Genomic DNA, 16,900 nt, shown 5'->3' on the forward strand with positions numbered 1-16,900 from the left:
ACCATAAAAAATTAAAATAAAATTGTTTTTTTTTTTTTTCTAGAAATAAAATAAAATTGCTATGCACAGATAAAATAGGTGTGGTTACAATTATAACTAGTTTATAATTGTTGAAAGCAGATGCCGGTATTTTTTTTTTTAATATCTTTATAACTAGTTTAAGAAACATAAATAATGTTACAAATTATTTGATTTTACAGGGTATGTCAAGTTGTCATTAAAAAAACTGATCTGAAAAATACATCAATTATTTTACAAAATGTCGTGACATTGACCGAGTTTCAAATTTTTGGTGTGAATAGTTTTGAGGAGACGTTTTTAGATGCTGTCCGCTTGGTCAATTTGTGTGTCACCATCCTGACGATTTTGTAGAACCAGAAGGCACTAACCAGCTGCAGGCCCAATGCCATTGCCTGAACATCGTTGTGAAGGAGAAAATTAGTCAAAATTACAACCCCAACATATAAGCATCTTCACAATTTAATTATATCCTCTACTCTACTGTAAATTTCATACCTTTATGACAAAAGGATTGCTAGCAGATACAGTCACGTAAGTGATATAAGGCCCACAAACCATCCTGCCTAATGTAAATATCACTGCAAACAAAATCTGCAAAAATCCCACTTTAGTACTGATAATGACTATGAATTACAGTCTCCCTCTCTTTTTTTTGTTCTTTTTAGCAAAATTGGATCATCATAGCTCGATGGTATTGATATGGTTCATTCAAAATTACTAATTTCTTAGATTCAGAGGGGTTGGACTCAGAGGATAGAGGACTTGGGCTGTGGCATTTGTTGATGGAGTTCAAAACCAGCACTGATTAGGGTCGTATATATGGAGATTTCATCTGAATTTTACAGCCCCCATAACTTGGAAATGGCATAAAAGAACCCAAAATCACCCTTAAGAACATTTGTATTGTACTCATGAAAGTGGAAAATGTTCTATTAGCAATTTGAATTTTGAACTCACATCGACTGCCAAATTAAGGTCGGTGTCCCTGAATCCAAGTTCTTTGAGAAGCTCCCTCAGGTGGAGGAAAGGGCTGGAGACTTCAGTTACCCATAATGCAGCTACCATTTCTGATCCACACTGCATAGAAAAAGTGATGGTGACTTTACTTGGCAAAGCAGAGAAAGTACAGAATAGCCCAGGAAAAGTTTTCGCAAAGCAATGATATGGCTTTAGTCTTTCAATTTAGTGAAGAGTATATATGCTCCGAGAAGTTCTGGTTTTGAGTTTGCAATTTGAAACCTAAATGACTGGGAAATAATTACACAAAAATAGGCAATACCTTCTCATAGGAAAGGCCTGCGCCAATTCCAACGATGCTGATCAGATGGTGGATGGAGTTGTCGAGGCTGACTCGCTTTTCAAAGAGGCAACATACTAAATCATAGATCATATAAGAGAGGCTCACTGCTAGAGTTTGCATCTGCTCAGTGTTCAAAATCCACCATCAAATAGGGAGTTTAACCAAAGCAGTCATTGGAATTAACAAATACTATATTGTTTCAGAGTCCAGACGGAGCTCTACAAAAATTAATCCAAATAGATTTTAGATAAAGCAACCCCATGATCTAGTGTCAGATACCTGCTTTGGGGAAGATTTTGCAGCCAAAGGACAAACTGGGCACCCCCAATCTTGAACGGAGAGAAAGGTTAATATTACAGCTAAAGTAGCATGAATCGTAGAAACAGCCCGGTTGCAGAAATCAAACGAGCGCTTGGGGAATATCCTCCTTATTAGCAGAAAAACTGTTGTCCATGAAATGACTCCAAGCACTATTATATTCATAATATAGGCTTCCATTTATATATTTCTTCGCAGATTTGAGCCTTCAAGTGAAGATGGTCAGCCCAAAATCTACCGGCCGGAAACGAGACAGAGATATCAATCTGGTTTCAAGTAGCCATGATGATCATGTAGGGTTTATGAATCCTTCTTCTTGATGAATAACAAAAGCAGACCGGCCCGTTTCTTCCTCCCCAGATAGAAAAAGCTTCTGCCATGCATCAAGTTGTAGGCAACATTTATTTTGTGTTGTAAAATACAGGTGGAAATGGGTTAGGTGTGGAAGTTGTTTGTATTGATTCTAGTTTAGACCCAACATGATGATGAGATTTGATATACTCAAGATGAATTAAAATCATATTGAGTCCTTTATTTCATGCACTTCCCAAACTCCCCAACTGAAAAAAGGACCAAAAACTAATCTATTGGGAAACACATCGCCAGTACTACGCATGATAATATAAGCTAGCTGTCTATTTCACGTGCTTATGACTAATTAGTCAAAATGTTAGTATGCATAAGCTGAATCATTTCCAGCTAGGAGGGATCAAGAGGAATAGTACTGGCCGAGCCGGCCTCAACATTAACATCCTCTCGCCCTAGTGATCTGTATGTCTTTAATTCTTTTTCCTATTATGTGGTACGTACAGCTGTGGTGCAAGCTGGGTATTCAATGCATGATCTCTAATTTTGTGGCTCTAGTTTTTTGTAGAGACGCTGTGTCATTCATTTGTTGGCAGACTAGACAGTTGAGGAAAGATGAACAAAGTGCCACATCGATCTTTTTTGGAGAACTATTATGGCTAACAGAAATAATTTTTTTTTTTAAAAAAAAAAAAAAAAAAAAAAACCTTTAAGGTGGTGAAATAATTCATCTTAATCAATACCTTGAATAAGAGAGTGCGTAGCATTAATATATATATATATATATATATATAGTAGCCTTAGCTATAATATGGACGACAAAGGTTGTTCCCCATTTATTAGGCTAAATTTAAACAATGGGATATGAATATGGTATATATGTGTGTGTTTAATTTGTTACCTACTTTTAAATAATAGAGATAAAAAGGAAGACTAGTTAATTATTAGGTAGTTTTGGAGTATAGATATGTAGTACTTTCGTTCTACTATAAATTTATATAGACGGTTGTAATGATCTATCATTTTGTAATATGATGAGAATATTACATAGCAAAGGGAGTTATGTATTTAAAAATGAGAACTTCTTAATAATGAGAATAATTAAGAACTTTTGTAGCTATTAAGTAAGACGTGATAGTTGGACTACATGAGAAATTTGAAAGCATAGCAAAGGGAGAGACACGTTAAAATAAAAAAGAAATTCAAACTCGTAAGTTGAGACGTTGACTTGCTCCATGAAGGATAAGTAATTTTTGAAGTTAGAGATTATAAACATTTTACAAAGAAGGCGTTGGAGGTTTGAGAATTTTAACGTAGAGAATTATACTCCTTGTAAATTAATTTAGTGTGTCGATACATTACTTATTGCAGAATCTTGATTAGTTAAAAAAAAAAAAATCTATTTATTATTTGACGTTACATGTCTCTATATCTTTTACATCTTGGTGTGTCAAAATATGATTTTGCAAGTAGGGTTTTTCTTTAACAAACTATTGTTTGATTTTAGATTTGGATTTACAACTCATCTCAATTCATCTCATTACTATTTATCAACTTTAATTTACAAATTTTACTACTATTTATAATATATCTTATTACTATTTATAGCTTATTTCAATTCATCTTCGAATCTCAAAGGAAAACTAGAATTTCTCGAGACTGTTGGGTAATAGTTTCTAAAGTTCTGGGCCCTCTTATTTGCAGTCCACCTGAAGATGTGAACGGAGCATGTCTACGGCCGAAGCCCGAAAATGTCAGTCTTGGGCCAACATCTGAGGAGGCCCGGGCCCATGACACTCGAAAGGCGGCACAGTTGGCAGTTGGAGCGGCTTGATCCCTCAACCTGCTGGACAGAATAACATGCGAATCGATATTTTCTTCACGTAATCGACAATTCTGGCGATGGATATATGCCACGTACCGGGCCGATTCCCGGTATCTACGCTTAGATTCGGCCATGTTCCGCAAAATCCTGGCCTTCCGAGATCTCAAACGTCACCGTATTGGCCCTATGTCGCAGCTGCTGGCGGTTCACGTTCCGAAACCGATCCTTCGGGGCCGACATATCGGAACCGGATGTTCTTTCTGGGAATGGGTTTCGTTGCACAGTTCTTTGCTCAAGAGCTCAAGAACCAAGGATGGTAAACCATTGCGCCCTGGTTTCTCTCCACCACTAGCTTCCTCTGCCATAATTAATCTCTTTCTCTCTCTCTCTCTCTCTCTCTAGGGTTTGATTTTAAAATTTACAATGCATTCGTTCGTGAAATTGTATTGATAAGAGTTAACACATTGGATTGTTGAACAATTTAGGGTTGTCTCCGGGACTTGTACAAGCATTTTGAAGAAGAATGAGCTTGGAGAGATGGGCTTTGATATGTACCTTTTCGATGCGAATGAGCCAGAGTTAGTGATTCTATTGTAAAGCTCTCTTGTACCACTAATTTTCGTATCGATGTATATACTTTTCCTAAATTACGTTTTGCTTATCTCGGCCCCTATTTAATATTTTTTTATTCTTTTTTAAATCCCAGACCGAGCACCCTGGAGATAATGAAATATCATACTCACGTTGTTGTCTCAATCCCTCCTGTAGTGGGTATTGGTGACCCGGTACGCTGAAACTAAATTTTCCAATTTTCTGTTAAAAGAATTTGCTGAATGGATTATTGATTTTGTGATAATCTTTCTCTATGATTAATTTCGGCCAATTTGTTTTCCCATCAATTTTATAGGTGCTTCAGCACAAAGAACTTTTGAGGAGTTCGCTAACGGATGGGGGGAACCTTCAATGGCTTTGTTACTTGTCATCAACTAGTATGTTCCTATTCATATTGCTAATGAGTCAACATTTTCATCGTTGTTATGTCATTGACGTGGATATGGGGTCATGGATTTGACATTATTTGTTCTACGGACTTATGGTTTCTGTTCTCTATAAAATCTCGGTATTAATGCAAGAGCTCTAGCATTGAAATCTTTGCAACATATGTGCTACTTGGGACATTTCTGAACATCAATTCACTACAAAATCAAAATATTATTCTTTGGAAATTCTGCTCTTTCATCCCTGGATCCAACTGTTTTCAATCTATTCTCCCAAACAGCTCCTGAATGTGATCATTGACTCTGAGGAAACCTCTTGCTTGGCAGGTGTATATGGAGATTGTGGTGGTGCATGGGTAGATGAGGAGTAAGCAAGCGCATCTAAACCAACTTCTTAAGCGTGCAAACTCTTGCCTACACTGATGTCAAATCTCCCTAAACACGTGCATTATCCTGTGACAGTTATCCCACTAGCCCTGCAAGTGAGTTGGCTAACTTAAGATTGATTGCTGAGAAGAGATGGCTAAGTCTTGGTGATGATCTTGGGCTCTCGACACAAATATTTCGGCTTGGAGGTATCTATGGCCCTGGTAGAAGGTTGTGATCTTATAAATATGAACAAATTTTCTGCCTTCGTTCTGAGTCTTTAGTTACTTAACATTCACATGTTAGCTTCTAACTGGGATATAATTACCCATGAGTTTTAGCTAGTACATTTCATGCTATAACCTTTGTTATAATTAAAATCTACCCTGATATGTATTTTTTTTTTTTTTTATGGGTAAAACAGAAATCCACCCTGAAACATTACCACTCTGATTTTGAATGTCATCATAAAAGTTTAATTCATAATTTTTATTGACCGAAATTTGATGTATTTCTTGTTAGCTGATGTATTTCTTGTTAGCGTATCGATGTGCACGGCTCTATGAATTTAAGCTTTGGCTTCAACTTTCCATGCTAAAGGTAGGTATCATGGTAAAATATTTCCCTTACAGTGCCGTTGATACAATAATTAAGCAAGGAGCATTGTCAGAAGGCCAGAAAATGAGAGCATACAGGAAATTTACATCTAGAATCCATGTTGAGGACATCTCCCAGGCACTTACAGCCAGCATTCACTTGCCATCTCGCAGGTAGGTTCCAATCATCAGCCTTCCTAAACCCAGTCCTATTTTTTTCTAAGCTATTACCATTGTAAGAGATTGCTAGAGCAACAGATAATAAAATTTTAGATATTTAAGATATTGGTAAACAATATCCATCATTGTTAACAGGAAATGGAAATGTTCAGCCAATCAGAATCTGGAATCCCAATTTAAAGGCCTTCAATATGCAAAGCCATACTTCATGAATGTTGGGTGTATTCTCATCTTTTTTAGTCTTTTTGAATTCTTGTTCTTCTTCCTTGTATGATTGGGTTGCACCCCGAGCGCTTTTCTTAATAAAAGTTTTGGCACCTTTAATTAAAAGAAATGTTCAATGGTACCCTTTTCGCTGTCTGTTTTTCAAAAACCAGCATTTACGCGGCATGTGTTGCACATATTCTTATACACATTTTGTAGCAAGCTTCATATATTTTATGGAGACAGTTTCTTTGAGTAATTTTGGAGTTCTAATTGTCAGGTGGCATGGAATTTGTTTTCTGTAATGACTGATTCAGCTTTTGTTTCCTGTTTATTTCTTTGAACCCCCTTTCGCACATGAAATTTCTTGTTCTATTGTATGTTTGTAATGCTTTCAACCCTGTTTAATATACTTGCATTCGTAAACATTTTCCTTATGTACTGCCTTTGATTTTCATTTTCAGGAGAGTTTACAATATTGTCGATGATGATCCAGCTCCTCGAGAAGAAGTATTTGCATATGCAAGTGACTTGATCGAGAAGAAGTGGCCTGGGCGGATCAAGCAATCCGCCTCCCAATCAGAATCATTAATTGGGAAGGGTAGTCGAAGGGGCAAGAAGCGAGTTTCCAATGCTCGTATGAAGAAGGAACTAGGCGTGAGGCTTCTTCATCCTAGCTATAGGTCAGGTCTGCAAAGCATTATCAACCATATGGAGGAGGCATTATGAAACTGATTCGTCTGCTGAAATTGTTGCATAATTATGCATGTCACAGTAGGGACAGTGGTAACATCTATGGGGATGAGAATTTCACCGTTCTATAGTAACTCGACCAGAAGGGATAAATCTTCAGCAATGAAAAGAAAATGCAGAGAGCAAGACATGCACAACTGTACTGAACTTGGTAGTGACTTAGGTTGCTTTTGGATGCTGAGCTGAATTGAGATAAGTTGAGTTCTTCATGAATAGTAATGAGTTGAGATAGTGGAGTAAGTTTTGTGGGACCCACTTAAGATGAGTTTAGATATATTTATGAGAATTTAAAAAAGGTTATGGGTCCTCGTGTAAAAATTTGTTAAATTGAAAAAGGTTGTGGGTTTTGAATTGAGATGATATTAGTGATTTGAGAGTTGAGTGTTTGAATATTAAATTAAATTTAAAATTAGATTGAATTGAGTTAATTTCAATACAGTCTAACAACCAAACGCGGCCTTAGTGTTTACCATCGACGAGGGTTACTAAGAAATGACATTGTGTGGAATGAGGTAGACACACATATTGGTGAATATTTTTTTTATTTACATCGGGTGTCCGGAACATTCCGACTAATCTTGGGATCAATGAACATTGACAATTTTGCTTGGCCAAAAAAGAGAATTGCAAAAGTTATTTATTAAGGAGTCGTTTGTATTAAGAAAGACTCAACTCATTAATTTTCTTAAATTTTTATATAAAATATAATAAATAATTTAATTTTTTCACGTATTAAAATAATAATAATATTAAAAAATAATATTCAAATAATATTTTATTCAACTTTTAATTTTTATATAATCTCATCTTATTTAACTATCCAAATAGCTCCTAAATATAGTATCATACTGAGTTATTATATGTATTTGAGAAAAAATATTTGTAATCGTAAATTATTCAACCGTCACATAATCGCTTTGAAAAAAATAAATAAAATATGAGATCTATATGAAAAAAAAATAATTGTTTAATAATTAACTACTCTTTTTTAAAATAATTACGTTGTGTTTACACACTTCACATGTATTTACTTACTACGCTAGTTCTGCCCTATTAAAAGATATCTTAAAGCTATAGGTTTTACGAAGATGCTACCATTTACTGGCCTCGTGACGTTTCGTCTGCCATTAATTGTATGCATATCTGCAGAAATTGCTACAATAATAAACTTTATAGATTAGATTGTCAACACGTCAGGATGGCCGAGTGGTCTAAGGCGCCAGACTCAAGTTCTGGTCCTCGTGAGAGGGCGTGGATTCAAATCCCACTTCTGACAAGTTTGCTTGTTTTTGTTTTTGTTTTTTTTTTCCCCCACTATCTTTTATCTTTGGACCCCTCTGGCTAGAAGAGATATGGTGGGTATGGGTCTAAGAAGTTTGTTTTTTTAGGAGTAATGGCAGGCTATATATGGAGCAAGACTAGATGTGAATTGGTTTAATTATGCCTTATTGCATTGTGGGTATATGGGCCTGAGAAACTTGTTTCGTCATGAATAAGGCATGGGATATGTGATTGTTATCATATTTTTCTCTAGACAAAATTCCTATTTATGCAAACAAGCATTGGCATTGGTTTATTTATATGCAAATATAAACACATTTAGCTATCTAAACCAATAAATTTACTACATTGAATTATGCATATGTAAATATTTGGATTGCTATAAACAATACTATTACATCTTTGTAGATGGATTGTTGAATCTTGAAATTATATTTTATTACTTCTCTCTCTCTCTCTCTCTCTCTCTCTCTCTCTCTCTCTCTCTCTCCAACGGGATTATTTTCCAACATCAAACTCAACCTTCCTCTTCTCCCTCCACCCTTAACACTTGACAAAACCCTTTCTCTCGAGTAAAACCCGCACATCTCTCTCTCTCTCTCTCTCTCGACAGAACAACAGCAGCTCTCGACGATCTCGCAATGACAAATGTAGGATTTTCTCCCTCTATTCTCTATTTCTTCAGTATCTCTCTCTCTCTCTCTCTCTCTCTCTCTAGCCGAGTGAATGTTCCCTATTTCTCCCTCCCAAAACTCTTGATCATGTGATGATTTTCTGGGATTTGGTCTCCTACAAGGACGCTGCACTTCCTCCATGGTGTCACTATTCATCACCACGGCTGCTGCACTTGCTTAGTGTTTTCTATATGGACTAGCTAGGGTAAATGAAACTGTCTCTCTCTGTTTTGCCTACGGATTTTTATTACATAGATTTTAACTTGTTGTAATTGTTATTTGGATGCTTTGCTTAATCTAGATTATGGTTGTGATTTCTAAATTGATTTTAGGGATGAATTTAAGGTTTCAATTTTCTTATTTTTTGTAAATGGGATCCTTTGATTTTTGAAAACATTTAGGAGCAAGAGGGTGGAACTTTATTGCTTTGTCCTTTGGTTTTGCTTAATCTAGATTATGTTTCGATTTTCTATTCTTGGTTTTAGATTAGACATGTGATTTTATGATTTCATATGAGTAAGCATGGGACTATGACTAAGCTTCCCGAGTTGCTAAAAGTTTTCCTTTGGCAATACCTTGGCAAAAATTTTAATTTTCTTCTCTCTAATGAAATGGTTTTTATTCATGCAACGTGTCTAGTGCTACTGTGATAAACAAACTGCTTTGCCATTGCTATGGCTCTTTTGTTGTCACAATACATGATTGTCGTAACCTTCTCTTTATCATATATACAACATGTAGAGCAATTGATTGTTGCTTCTTTGTGCACCAACAGAATAAACCAGACCTAAGAGAAAATGCATAACCTAATGTGCTCTTCATATCATCATATATATTATATACAATATCAATATCAGAACAAAATAAACATTTATATTCACCCCTTCCCGTGATTTCAGTATGTTTGCCTGCTAGTTGGCAGTGTCATTTGTCCAAATCTTAATTAGGAGCCAAGATCCATCAAAATTATTTATAGATCTGCAGCATTATGTTGCCAACAGTCTCCTCTACTTAATTCAATCCACTGTATATTTTTCATCCTAATTAAGGATATATAGTTCACTCTGTTTAAGGTACCAAAAGTGAATCATGAACATGTCATGAAAGCCAAAGTGGCTCTTTGTTATTAGACAAATGATCAGTACTTCCACCCACATTTTTTTTAACTTTTATTCTTCCTTTTTTTTTTTAATCACTGCAATTTGTCATCTTCTTTATGAGGCTAAAGGCTCCTTCCACACACACGAAATAGTGCTTGGGAAAGCACCAACAACCATCAAGCACAAACTACAAAAGCTGCTGAGGATTAACATCAGGGAATAAATAAATAAATAAAACAAGGGCACCTAACAATGGATGCAAACAATTTGACAGTTAATACTCTTTTGTTTTTTGTTTTTTGTTTTTTGTTTTTTTTTTTTTTTTTTGTGTGCTTTATAAAATTTTGTTGCATCTAAATTCAGCTTTCTTCAGCCTTTTGTTTTGTAATGTACAATTCACCTTTTGCAACTTGCAACTACACAACACCCCTCTCCCCTCCTCTTCATACTGAAAACATAACTTCTCAAGTTGAATAAAGCAAATTAAATATTATGCTTAAATGTCCTTAATATTAAATTAAACATTAATTCTTAATAAATAATGGCAAAAACCATTACTCTCGTTTGTTTCTTATTTGATGGCAACAATCTTAAACATTAAAACTAAATAAATGTTCAAGCCTAGAACCTTTCTTATTTAAAAGATTTTATTCATTAAAACCTCCCATAATATTTGTTAGATCATATAAAGAACAATGTCGGCTACAATCCTTTCCAGGTTTGAGTAGTATCATAATGAATACTCTTGAAGCTAGCTTGTAATCGTTACATCTTTGCATTTATTAAACATGGGACTATGAGTAAGCATGTGGTTTTATGATTTCATATGCTTCATCTTGACAATGAGGCAGCATATATTTCTAAACTGTTTAGTAATATTTTGTCCTTCAATATTTTGTTGAAAGATGAACACTTAACTGATGAGGATCAATTCTTTACTACACTGTCGGAAAGTAGTGAGGATGGTATTAACAACGCCCCTATGGATAGTGCAAATGTTGATATCCAAGCAACATAACTCCAACGTGAAACAAGGACACCTAAACAAAAATCTCAGCGAGGTGTGTTATTTACTGCAGAGGAAAATACTCTCCTCGTTTCAGCTTGGTTTAACATTAGTAAAAACTCCATACAGGGGACTGACCAAACCTCTATACAATTGTAGAGTAGAATTTATGATTACTACAACACCTATAAAAAACCTAACAGTCCAGAATGATTTGTACCCTCTTTGATCAATCGGTGGTCAAGCATTTAAAAATGCATCAATAAATTTTGTGGCCTCATAGTCCAAGTTGAAGGAATGCATCCAAGCAGTGCGACCGAGCTAGACAAGGTATAATGGTTTTTTCACTGTTTTATTGTTATAATTATTATGTATTTGTAATGATAGATCATACTAATTGTGAAACTATTTTGTAGATTGATAAGGCGGAAATTTTGTACTAAGAGACCCAAAAAGCCAACTTCAACATAAAACATTATTGGAAACTCTTGAGGCACCAACCGAAATGGCAAGCACACATGAAACTCATAAAAAGAAAAGACAATATGTCACGTTCAGGTATTACTCCAAACTCAATATGATTAGGGAAGACATGGAAAATGTACCCGTGGATGATGAGAAACCTCCGGGCAAAAATGTTAAAAAAGAAAGAGAAATAAAGAAAAAGTAAGGAAAGACAAATTAATGAGTTTAATGAGGTCTTAAGGCACATGCATGATGATAGGAAAACTTATATGATGGAGAGAAAAGAAGCAATAATTAAAGCTGACAATGATAGATCTGAATTAGTACTTCTTAGGAAGAGAACTTGATTTGAAAATTAAGGTTGAGAATGATAGATCTGACTTAATAGCTCTTAAGAAGAGGAAAACTGATATAGAAATTATGAAATTAGATATTGATTCCATGAATTCTTTGCAGCAATAGTATTTCCATAATTTTCAAATGGAAATCATTGAAGAACAAAGGAATAAGGCCATATCTCGGACATAGATGTATGCTTGGTTTTGGTTTATTTTGATTGGTGGTGGACTTGCTAGTACATTCATGTAATGTGAGTGATTTTGTAATTTTTTTTTTAACTATAAGGTGACATATTTTTGGACTTGCTTGTGGGTCGACTGGGTATTGTTTTTTGTACTACACTTCCTGATTTTTTTATTTGTACTAAACTTGTTGGAGTTCCTTGTTCCATGAATCATTGCTGGTTCCAGTTTGCTTTTTGACCAATTGATGAAATTTTTTTATCACATATATATTCATGTAATAGAATGGAATGGCAGCACATATATATTCTGAAATTTGTATTAAGTTGATGAATTTGTATCAAAATAAACTTTCTGGAATTTGTATTAAGTTGATTTTGTGTTATGAGCTATCGAGTTGGAACCCTAATCTTTAGGGGTATTGTCTAAGATCACATGGGCCGAGTCAAGGCTTCGTCATATGGGCCTACTTAATTAAATGCCAGTTGGTCCAAGTCCATTTCCATTTGAGTCATTGTTTCCGTTGGTTCTAGATTGTATTTCATGAGCCGAGTTTGAGTCAGTTAATTAGTTATTTCCAGTAATGAGTCAATTTACTTAATGTGTTCGTGGATCTTTGTTTGTTGAGTCTGCCATTTATTGTTTGACTGAGTATTTGCATTATTTCTATTTATATGTTAATTATCAATGAATGAGGTATTCTAGTTTCTGGAATATTGAGAGTACATTGTGGAGGCCAAGCCCCTCGAAGTGTCTACATAATTTCCATTTCATTGTTACAAATTTGCTTAAGTCATAATAGTGGTATCATAGCCGCATTCCTGCGCCATGGCTAAGGGTACACGTCATGCTCAACTGGCATAAGCTATTTCCATGCTTAAAGGGGAGACCGTGCACCTACGAGAAGAACAAGACAAGCAAAAACACATGCTGGAAGCCATGTTGCAGCAACTCAACAACTTGGCAGCCAGCTATGAGCAGTTAGCAGTACAGGCAAGTAATCAACAAACGGGAGAAGGATCATCCAATACAAAAGGTCAATTCAATAACAATCCATTGTTTGAAGGAAATGTGGGCATACATGCTAGGACCCTTAGATTGGACTTCCCCAAGTTCGATGGGTCAGAACCCATGGAAGGGATTCATAAGGCATAACAATTCTTTGAATACTTTAATACACCTGATGATCACAAATTACAGATTGCCTTCTTCCATATGGAAGGGAAGGCATTGTCTTGATATTCTTAGCTAAGGGATTCGGGTCCCATGGGAGGATTTTATTTCCACACTTAAGGTGCATTTTGGGCCATCTACTTATGAGGATCTAATTGAGGCATTTACAAAGTTAAGACAAACAACCACGGTAGAAGAATACCAAACTGAATTTCAGGCTTTATCTAATAAAATTAAGGGGCTTACGGAAGAATTTCGTATTAGTACTTTTATTAGTAGCCTAAGGGATGATCTAAAAATCATGGTAACTATGCTTAAACCTAATACACTCTCAACTGCATTTGGTTTAGCTAAGTTACGGGAGGAAGAAGTAGCTAGGAGAAACAAAAGGTACCAAACAGAACCCAAAACCAGATTACAACTACTCACCCATACCTTCCCATGCTCCCTGCACCACCTCCAATACTTAGATTACCACCACCACCACCCAGACCAGAAAACAGGAACCTTCCCAATACCTAAAACCTAAATAGAAAACCCACCATTCCCATAAAGAGAATCACCCTAGCCCAAATGCAAGAAATGAGGGAAATTAGACTTTGCTACTATTGTGATGAAAATTTTCACCTAGGTCACAAGTGTAGTAGACCCAAGTTATTTTTGTTGGAAGGATTAGAAGGGGATGAAGGTGAGAGAGCCGAACCTAATGAAGGAAATCTAGCAATCATAGAATCAAAGGAAGTTGAAGGGGAAGAGAAGGAGATGGGTGAACTACTAGGCATCTCACTACATGCCATGGCAGGTTCATTATCCCCTAAGACTATGAGGGTTGAAGGCCTTATTAATCATCAAAAAGTTTTGATTCTTATTGACACAGGTAGCACGCACAGTTTTGTGGATCTGTATGTAGTAAGGAAATCAAAACTACCAGTGGAGGAGAGCCCACTGGCAGTTAAAGTGGCTAATGAGGATAACCTACCTTGCCAAGGTTACTGTAGGACAGACCTTATTCAACTACAAAACTTAAGGGTTATGGCTAATCTCTATTTGTTAACTTTAGGAGGTTGTGATGTAGTTTTAGGAATGAATTGGTTGCGAAATTTGGGATCAATTTTATGAAACTTTTATGACCTCACCATGCAGCTGGATTTCAGGGGTGCCAAAGTTAAATTACAAGGTTTACAACCACCAAGTGATGCCTTGGAGGAAGTGGAACATCTCCTAAATTTAAAAAAAGGGTCGGTGAAGGGGATATGGTTGCATTTAATAGGTAAAGAGATGATGCAGATTGAGGGGGAAATGGAACCTGTTCTAGAACAAGTTATCAAGGACTTTGAAGATGTGTTTGCTGAACCTCATGGTTTGCCTCCACCTCGAAGTCATGACCATAATATTAAGCTGTTGGATGTATCAAAACCAACCTGTGTGCGACCTATAGATATCCCTATTATCAAAAGACAGAAATAGAAAAGCTGGTAACTGAGATGCAGAAAAGTGGCATAATTAGAGGAAGCCAAAGCCCCTATTTCTCTCCTGTGTCACTGGTCAGGAAGGCAGATGAGAGTTGGAGGATGTGTGTGGACTACCGTGCACTCAACAAAATATACAGTGAGAGATAAGTACTCTATCTCTAATATTGATGAGTTGCTTGATGAACTTTATGGGGGGGAAATTTTTTCTAAATTGGATTTGCGTTCTGGTTATCACCAAATTAGAATGCATGAGGGGGACATATATAAAACAACATTTAGAACCCATGAGAGTCACTATGAATTTATGGTGATGCATTTTGGGCTTACTAATACACCATCAACCTTTAGTTTTTAAACCTTAAGAAAGTTTGTCTTGGTTTTCTTTAATGATATATTGATTTATAGCAAATCTTTGGAGGAACATTTAAGGCATTTGCATACTGTTTTGGAAACTTTGAGGTCTCACCAGTTTTATGCAAAGAAGTCTAAATGTGTGTTTGGATGTCGTGAGGTGAAATATTTAGGTCACTTATTTCCCAAGAAGGATGGTCATTGCCCAAGAAATTGAAGGCCTTAAGGGGATTTCCGGCTCTTACAGGGTACTACAAAAAAGTTTGTGAAAAATTATGGAGCCATTGCAGCTCCATTAATTGCTCTATGCTTACCTAAGTCAAGGGTTGAAGGGAAGGAGTCTTATGCTGTCAGCATATGAAAAAGAATTCTTGGCATTGGTAGTGACAATTAGAAAATGGAGACATTACTTATTGGGGTAGCATTTCAAGGTCCGTACAAATCAATAGGCCTTAAAATATTTATTGGAGTAAAGGGTGGGAACTCCTGCTCAGTAGAAGTTAGTCTCAAAATTGTTGGGATATGACTTCTCAGTGAAATACAAGAGTGGTAAGACAAACAAAGTAGCTGATGCACTGTCCAGGCTACCATCTACAGAAAAACCAGAAATAGAAACCCAATCCACCAACCTAGACACCAAATCCATCCATACTCATCACAAACAGCCAAATCCCATCCTCCACAAATCACAAACCAAACAATCTAATATCCAAGCCATAAGCATTTTACAAACACAATGAGTAGAGGAGTTGAAGCTTACCTCCAAGATTCCCAATTGCAAGAGTTGCTAAGCAACTGCGATCATGGGCTCTTAGACCAATCACAATACCAAACCCGAGATAGCTTGCTCTTCTACAAAGGCAGGTTGCACCTTGGAAATTTGGTGGCCTTCCAGTGTTAGATCCTACAACAATTCCATAACAGTCCATTAGGGGGCCACACAGGGGTGTATAAAACATATGCAAGAGTCAAAAAAGAGTTTTTCTGGCCTGGGTTGAGAAGTGATGTCAGGGTTTTCATCCGTGAGTGTGATGTATGCCAGAGAAACAAAGTGGAAACTAATCATCCAGCAGGCCTGCTCTTACCAATCCCTACAAGGAATTAGAATGAAATAAGTATGGATTTCATCGAGGGCTTGCCACCCTCAGGAGGGCATATAGTGATAATGGTGATAGTAGCAAATACGCTCATTTCATATCCTTATCTCACCCGTACACAGCAATCATAATGGCAAGGGTATTCCTTGATAATGTTTTTAAATTGCATGATTTTTCACTAACAATTGTGAGTGACAGGGATCTTGTGTTTACCAACCAGTTTTGGAGAGAACTATTCAAGATCAGTGGCACTACCTACTGCTAAGCTCAGCTTACCACCCCCAAACAGACAGACAAACATAGATAGTGAGCAAGGGATTGGAAGGCTACCTGAGAAGCTTTTCGGGAGACAGATCCTGCGATTGGGCACGGTGGCTACCTCTAGCAGAGTACGCATACAGTACCTCGGAACATAACTCCACAAAAATTTCTCCATACAAGGTAGTGTATGGACAACCAACCCCGAGGATGATGCCTTATGAACCAGGTTCAACAAAAGTTCAAGCAGTAGATGAAGAACTCAAAAACTGAGAACTCATTAACAAGTTAGTACGTGAGAACTTAAAGGAAGCTCAAGAGACAATGAAGCTTTATGCAGATCGAAAGAGGACAAATCGAAAATTTCAAGTTGGAGACAAAGTTTACCTTCAGCTACGGCCATACTGTCAAATTTCAGTTGCAGTAAGGAGAAACCTCAAGCTCTCACCACGATATTATGGGCCGTACACAGTGGTGCAACGAATTGGCAAAGTGGCATATCGGTTAGATCTACCGCCAGGGTCATAGATCTATTCAATATTTCACGTTTCCTGTTTCAAAAAGACACTAGGAGATGACAAAGCTTTCAAGGGTAACATCAAAAGGAGTCCTAGAACGAGAACCTGAAATGGTTC

General features: G+C 36.5%; 2 protein-coding genes and 1 non-coding gene across 7 annotated transcripts; 2 read left to right on the plus strand and 1 right to left on the minus strand.

The window, feature by feature from the left end:
• Positions 1-87: 87 nt before the first annotated feature.
• On the minus strand, positions 88-2,244 carry LOC121261638 (TLC domain-containing protein 5-like). Of its 2 annotated transcripts, XR_005939936.1 has the most exons (6): positions 1,601-2,243; positions 1,301-1,441; positions 979-1,098; positions 517-612; positions 194-413; positions 88-130 (listed from the first exon to the last, which is right to left on the minus strand). XR_005939936.1 is itself a non-coding variant. In XM_041164106.1 (5 exons), exons 1-5 carry the CDS (start codon positions 1,817-1,819, stop codon positions 282-284), a joined length of 708 nt encoding a protein of 235 aa, XP_041020040.1. In that variant the 5' UTR covers positions 1,820-2,244; the 3' UTR covers positions 192-281. The 2 variants fall into 2 exon arrangements, 1 of the variants encoding a protein (XP_041020040.1); XM_041164106.1 differs by lacking the exon at positions 88-130 and having other exon boundaries at positions 192-413; positions 1,601-2,244.
• A 1,526-nt stretch (positions 2,245-3,770) lies between these two features.
• Positions 3,771-11,935, plus strand: LOC121259657. 4 transcript variants are annotated; one of them, XM_041161320.1, is made up of 9 exons: positions 3,772-4,086; positions 4,256-4,363; positions 4,477-4,555; positions 4,678-4,759; positions 5,096-5,135; positions 5,231-5,365; positions 5,767-5,904; positions 6,579-7,021; positions 11,754-11,934. In XM_041161320.1, exons 1-8 carry the CDS (start codon positions 3,848-3,850, stop codon positions 6,841-6,843), a joined length of 1,086 nt encoding a protein of 361 aa, XP_041017254.1. In that variant the 5' UTR covers positions 3,772-3,847; the 3' UTR covers positions 6,844-7,021; positions 11,754-11,934. The 4 variants fall into 4 exon arrangements, with proteins under 4 accessions (XP_041017257.1, XP_041017254.1, XP_041017256.1 ...); XM_041161322.1 differs by having other exon boundaries at positions 4,256-4,348; positions 11,754-11,933; XM_041161321.1 differs by lacking the exon at positions 11,754-11,934 and adding an exon at positions 7,331-7,507 and having other exon boundaries at positions 6,579-7,030.
• TRNAL-CAA lies at positions 8,060-8,143 on the plus strand. The gene has a single exon. It is a non-coding gene; the product is annotated as a tRNA-Leu (tRNA).
• Positions 11,936-16,900: the final 4,965 nt, after the last annotated feature.

Source organism: Juglans microcarpa x Juglans regia, chromosome 4D (assembly GCF_004785595.1).
Source record: "Juglans microcarpa x Juglans regia isolate MS1-56 chromosome 4D, Jm3101_v1.0, whole genome shotgun sequence".
Classification (NCBI taxonomy): domain Eukaryota; kingdom Viridiplantae; phylum Streptophyta; class Magnoliopsida; order Fagales; family Juglandaceae; genus Juglans; species Juglans microcarpa x Juglans regia.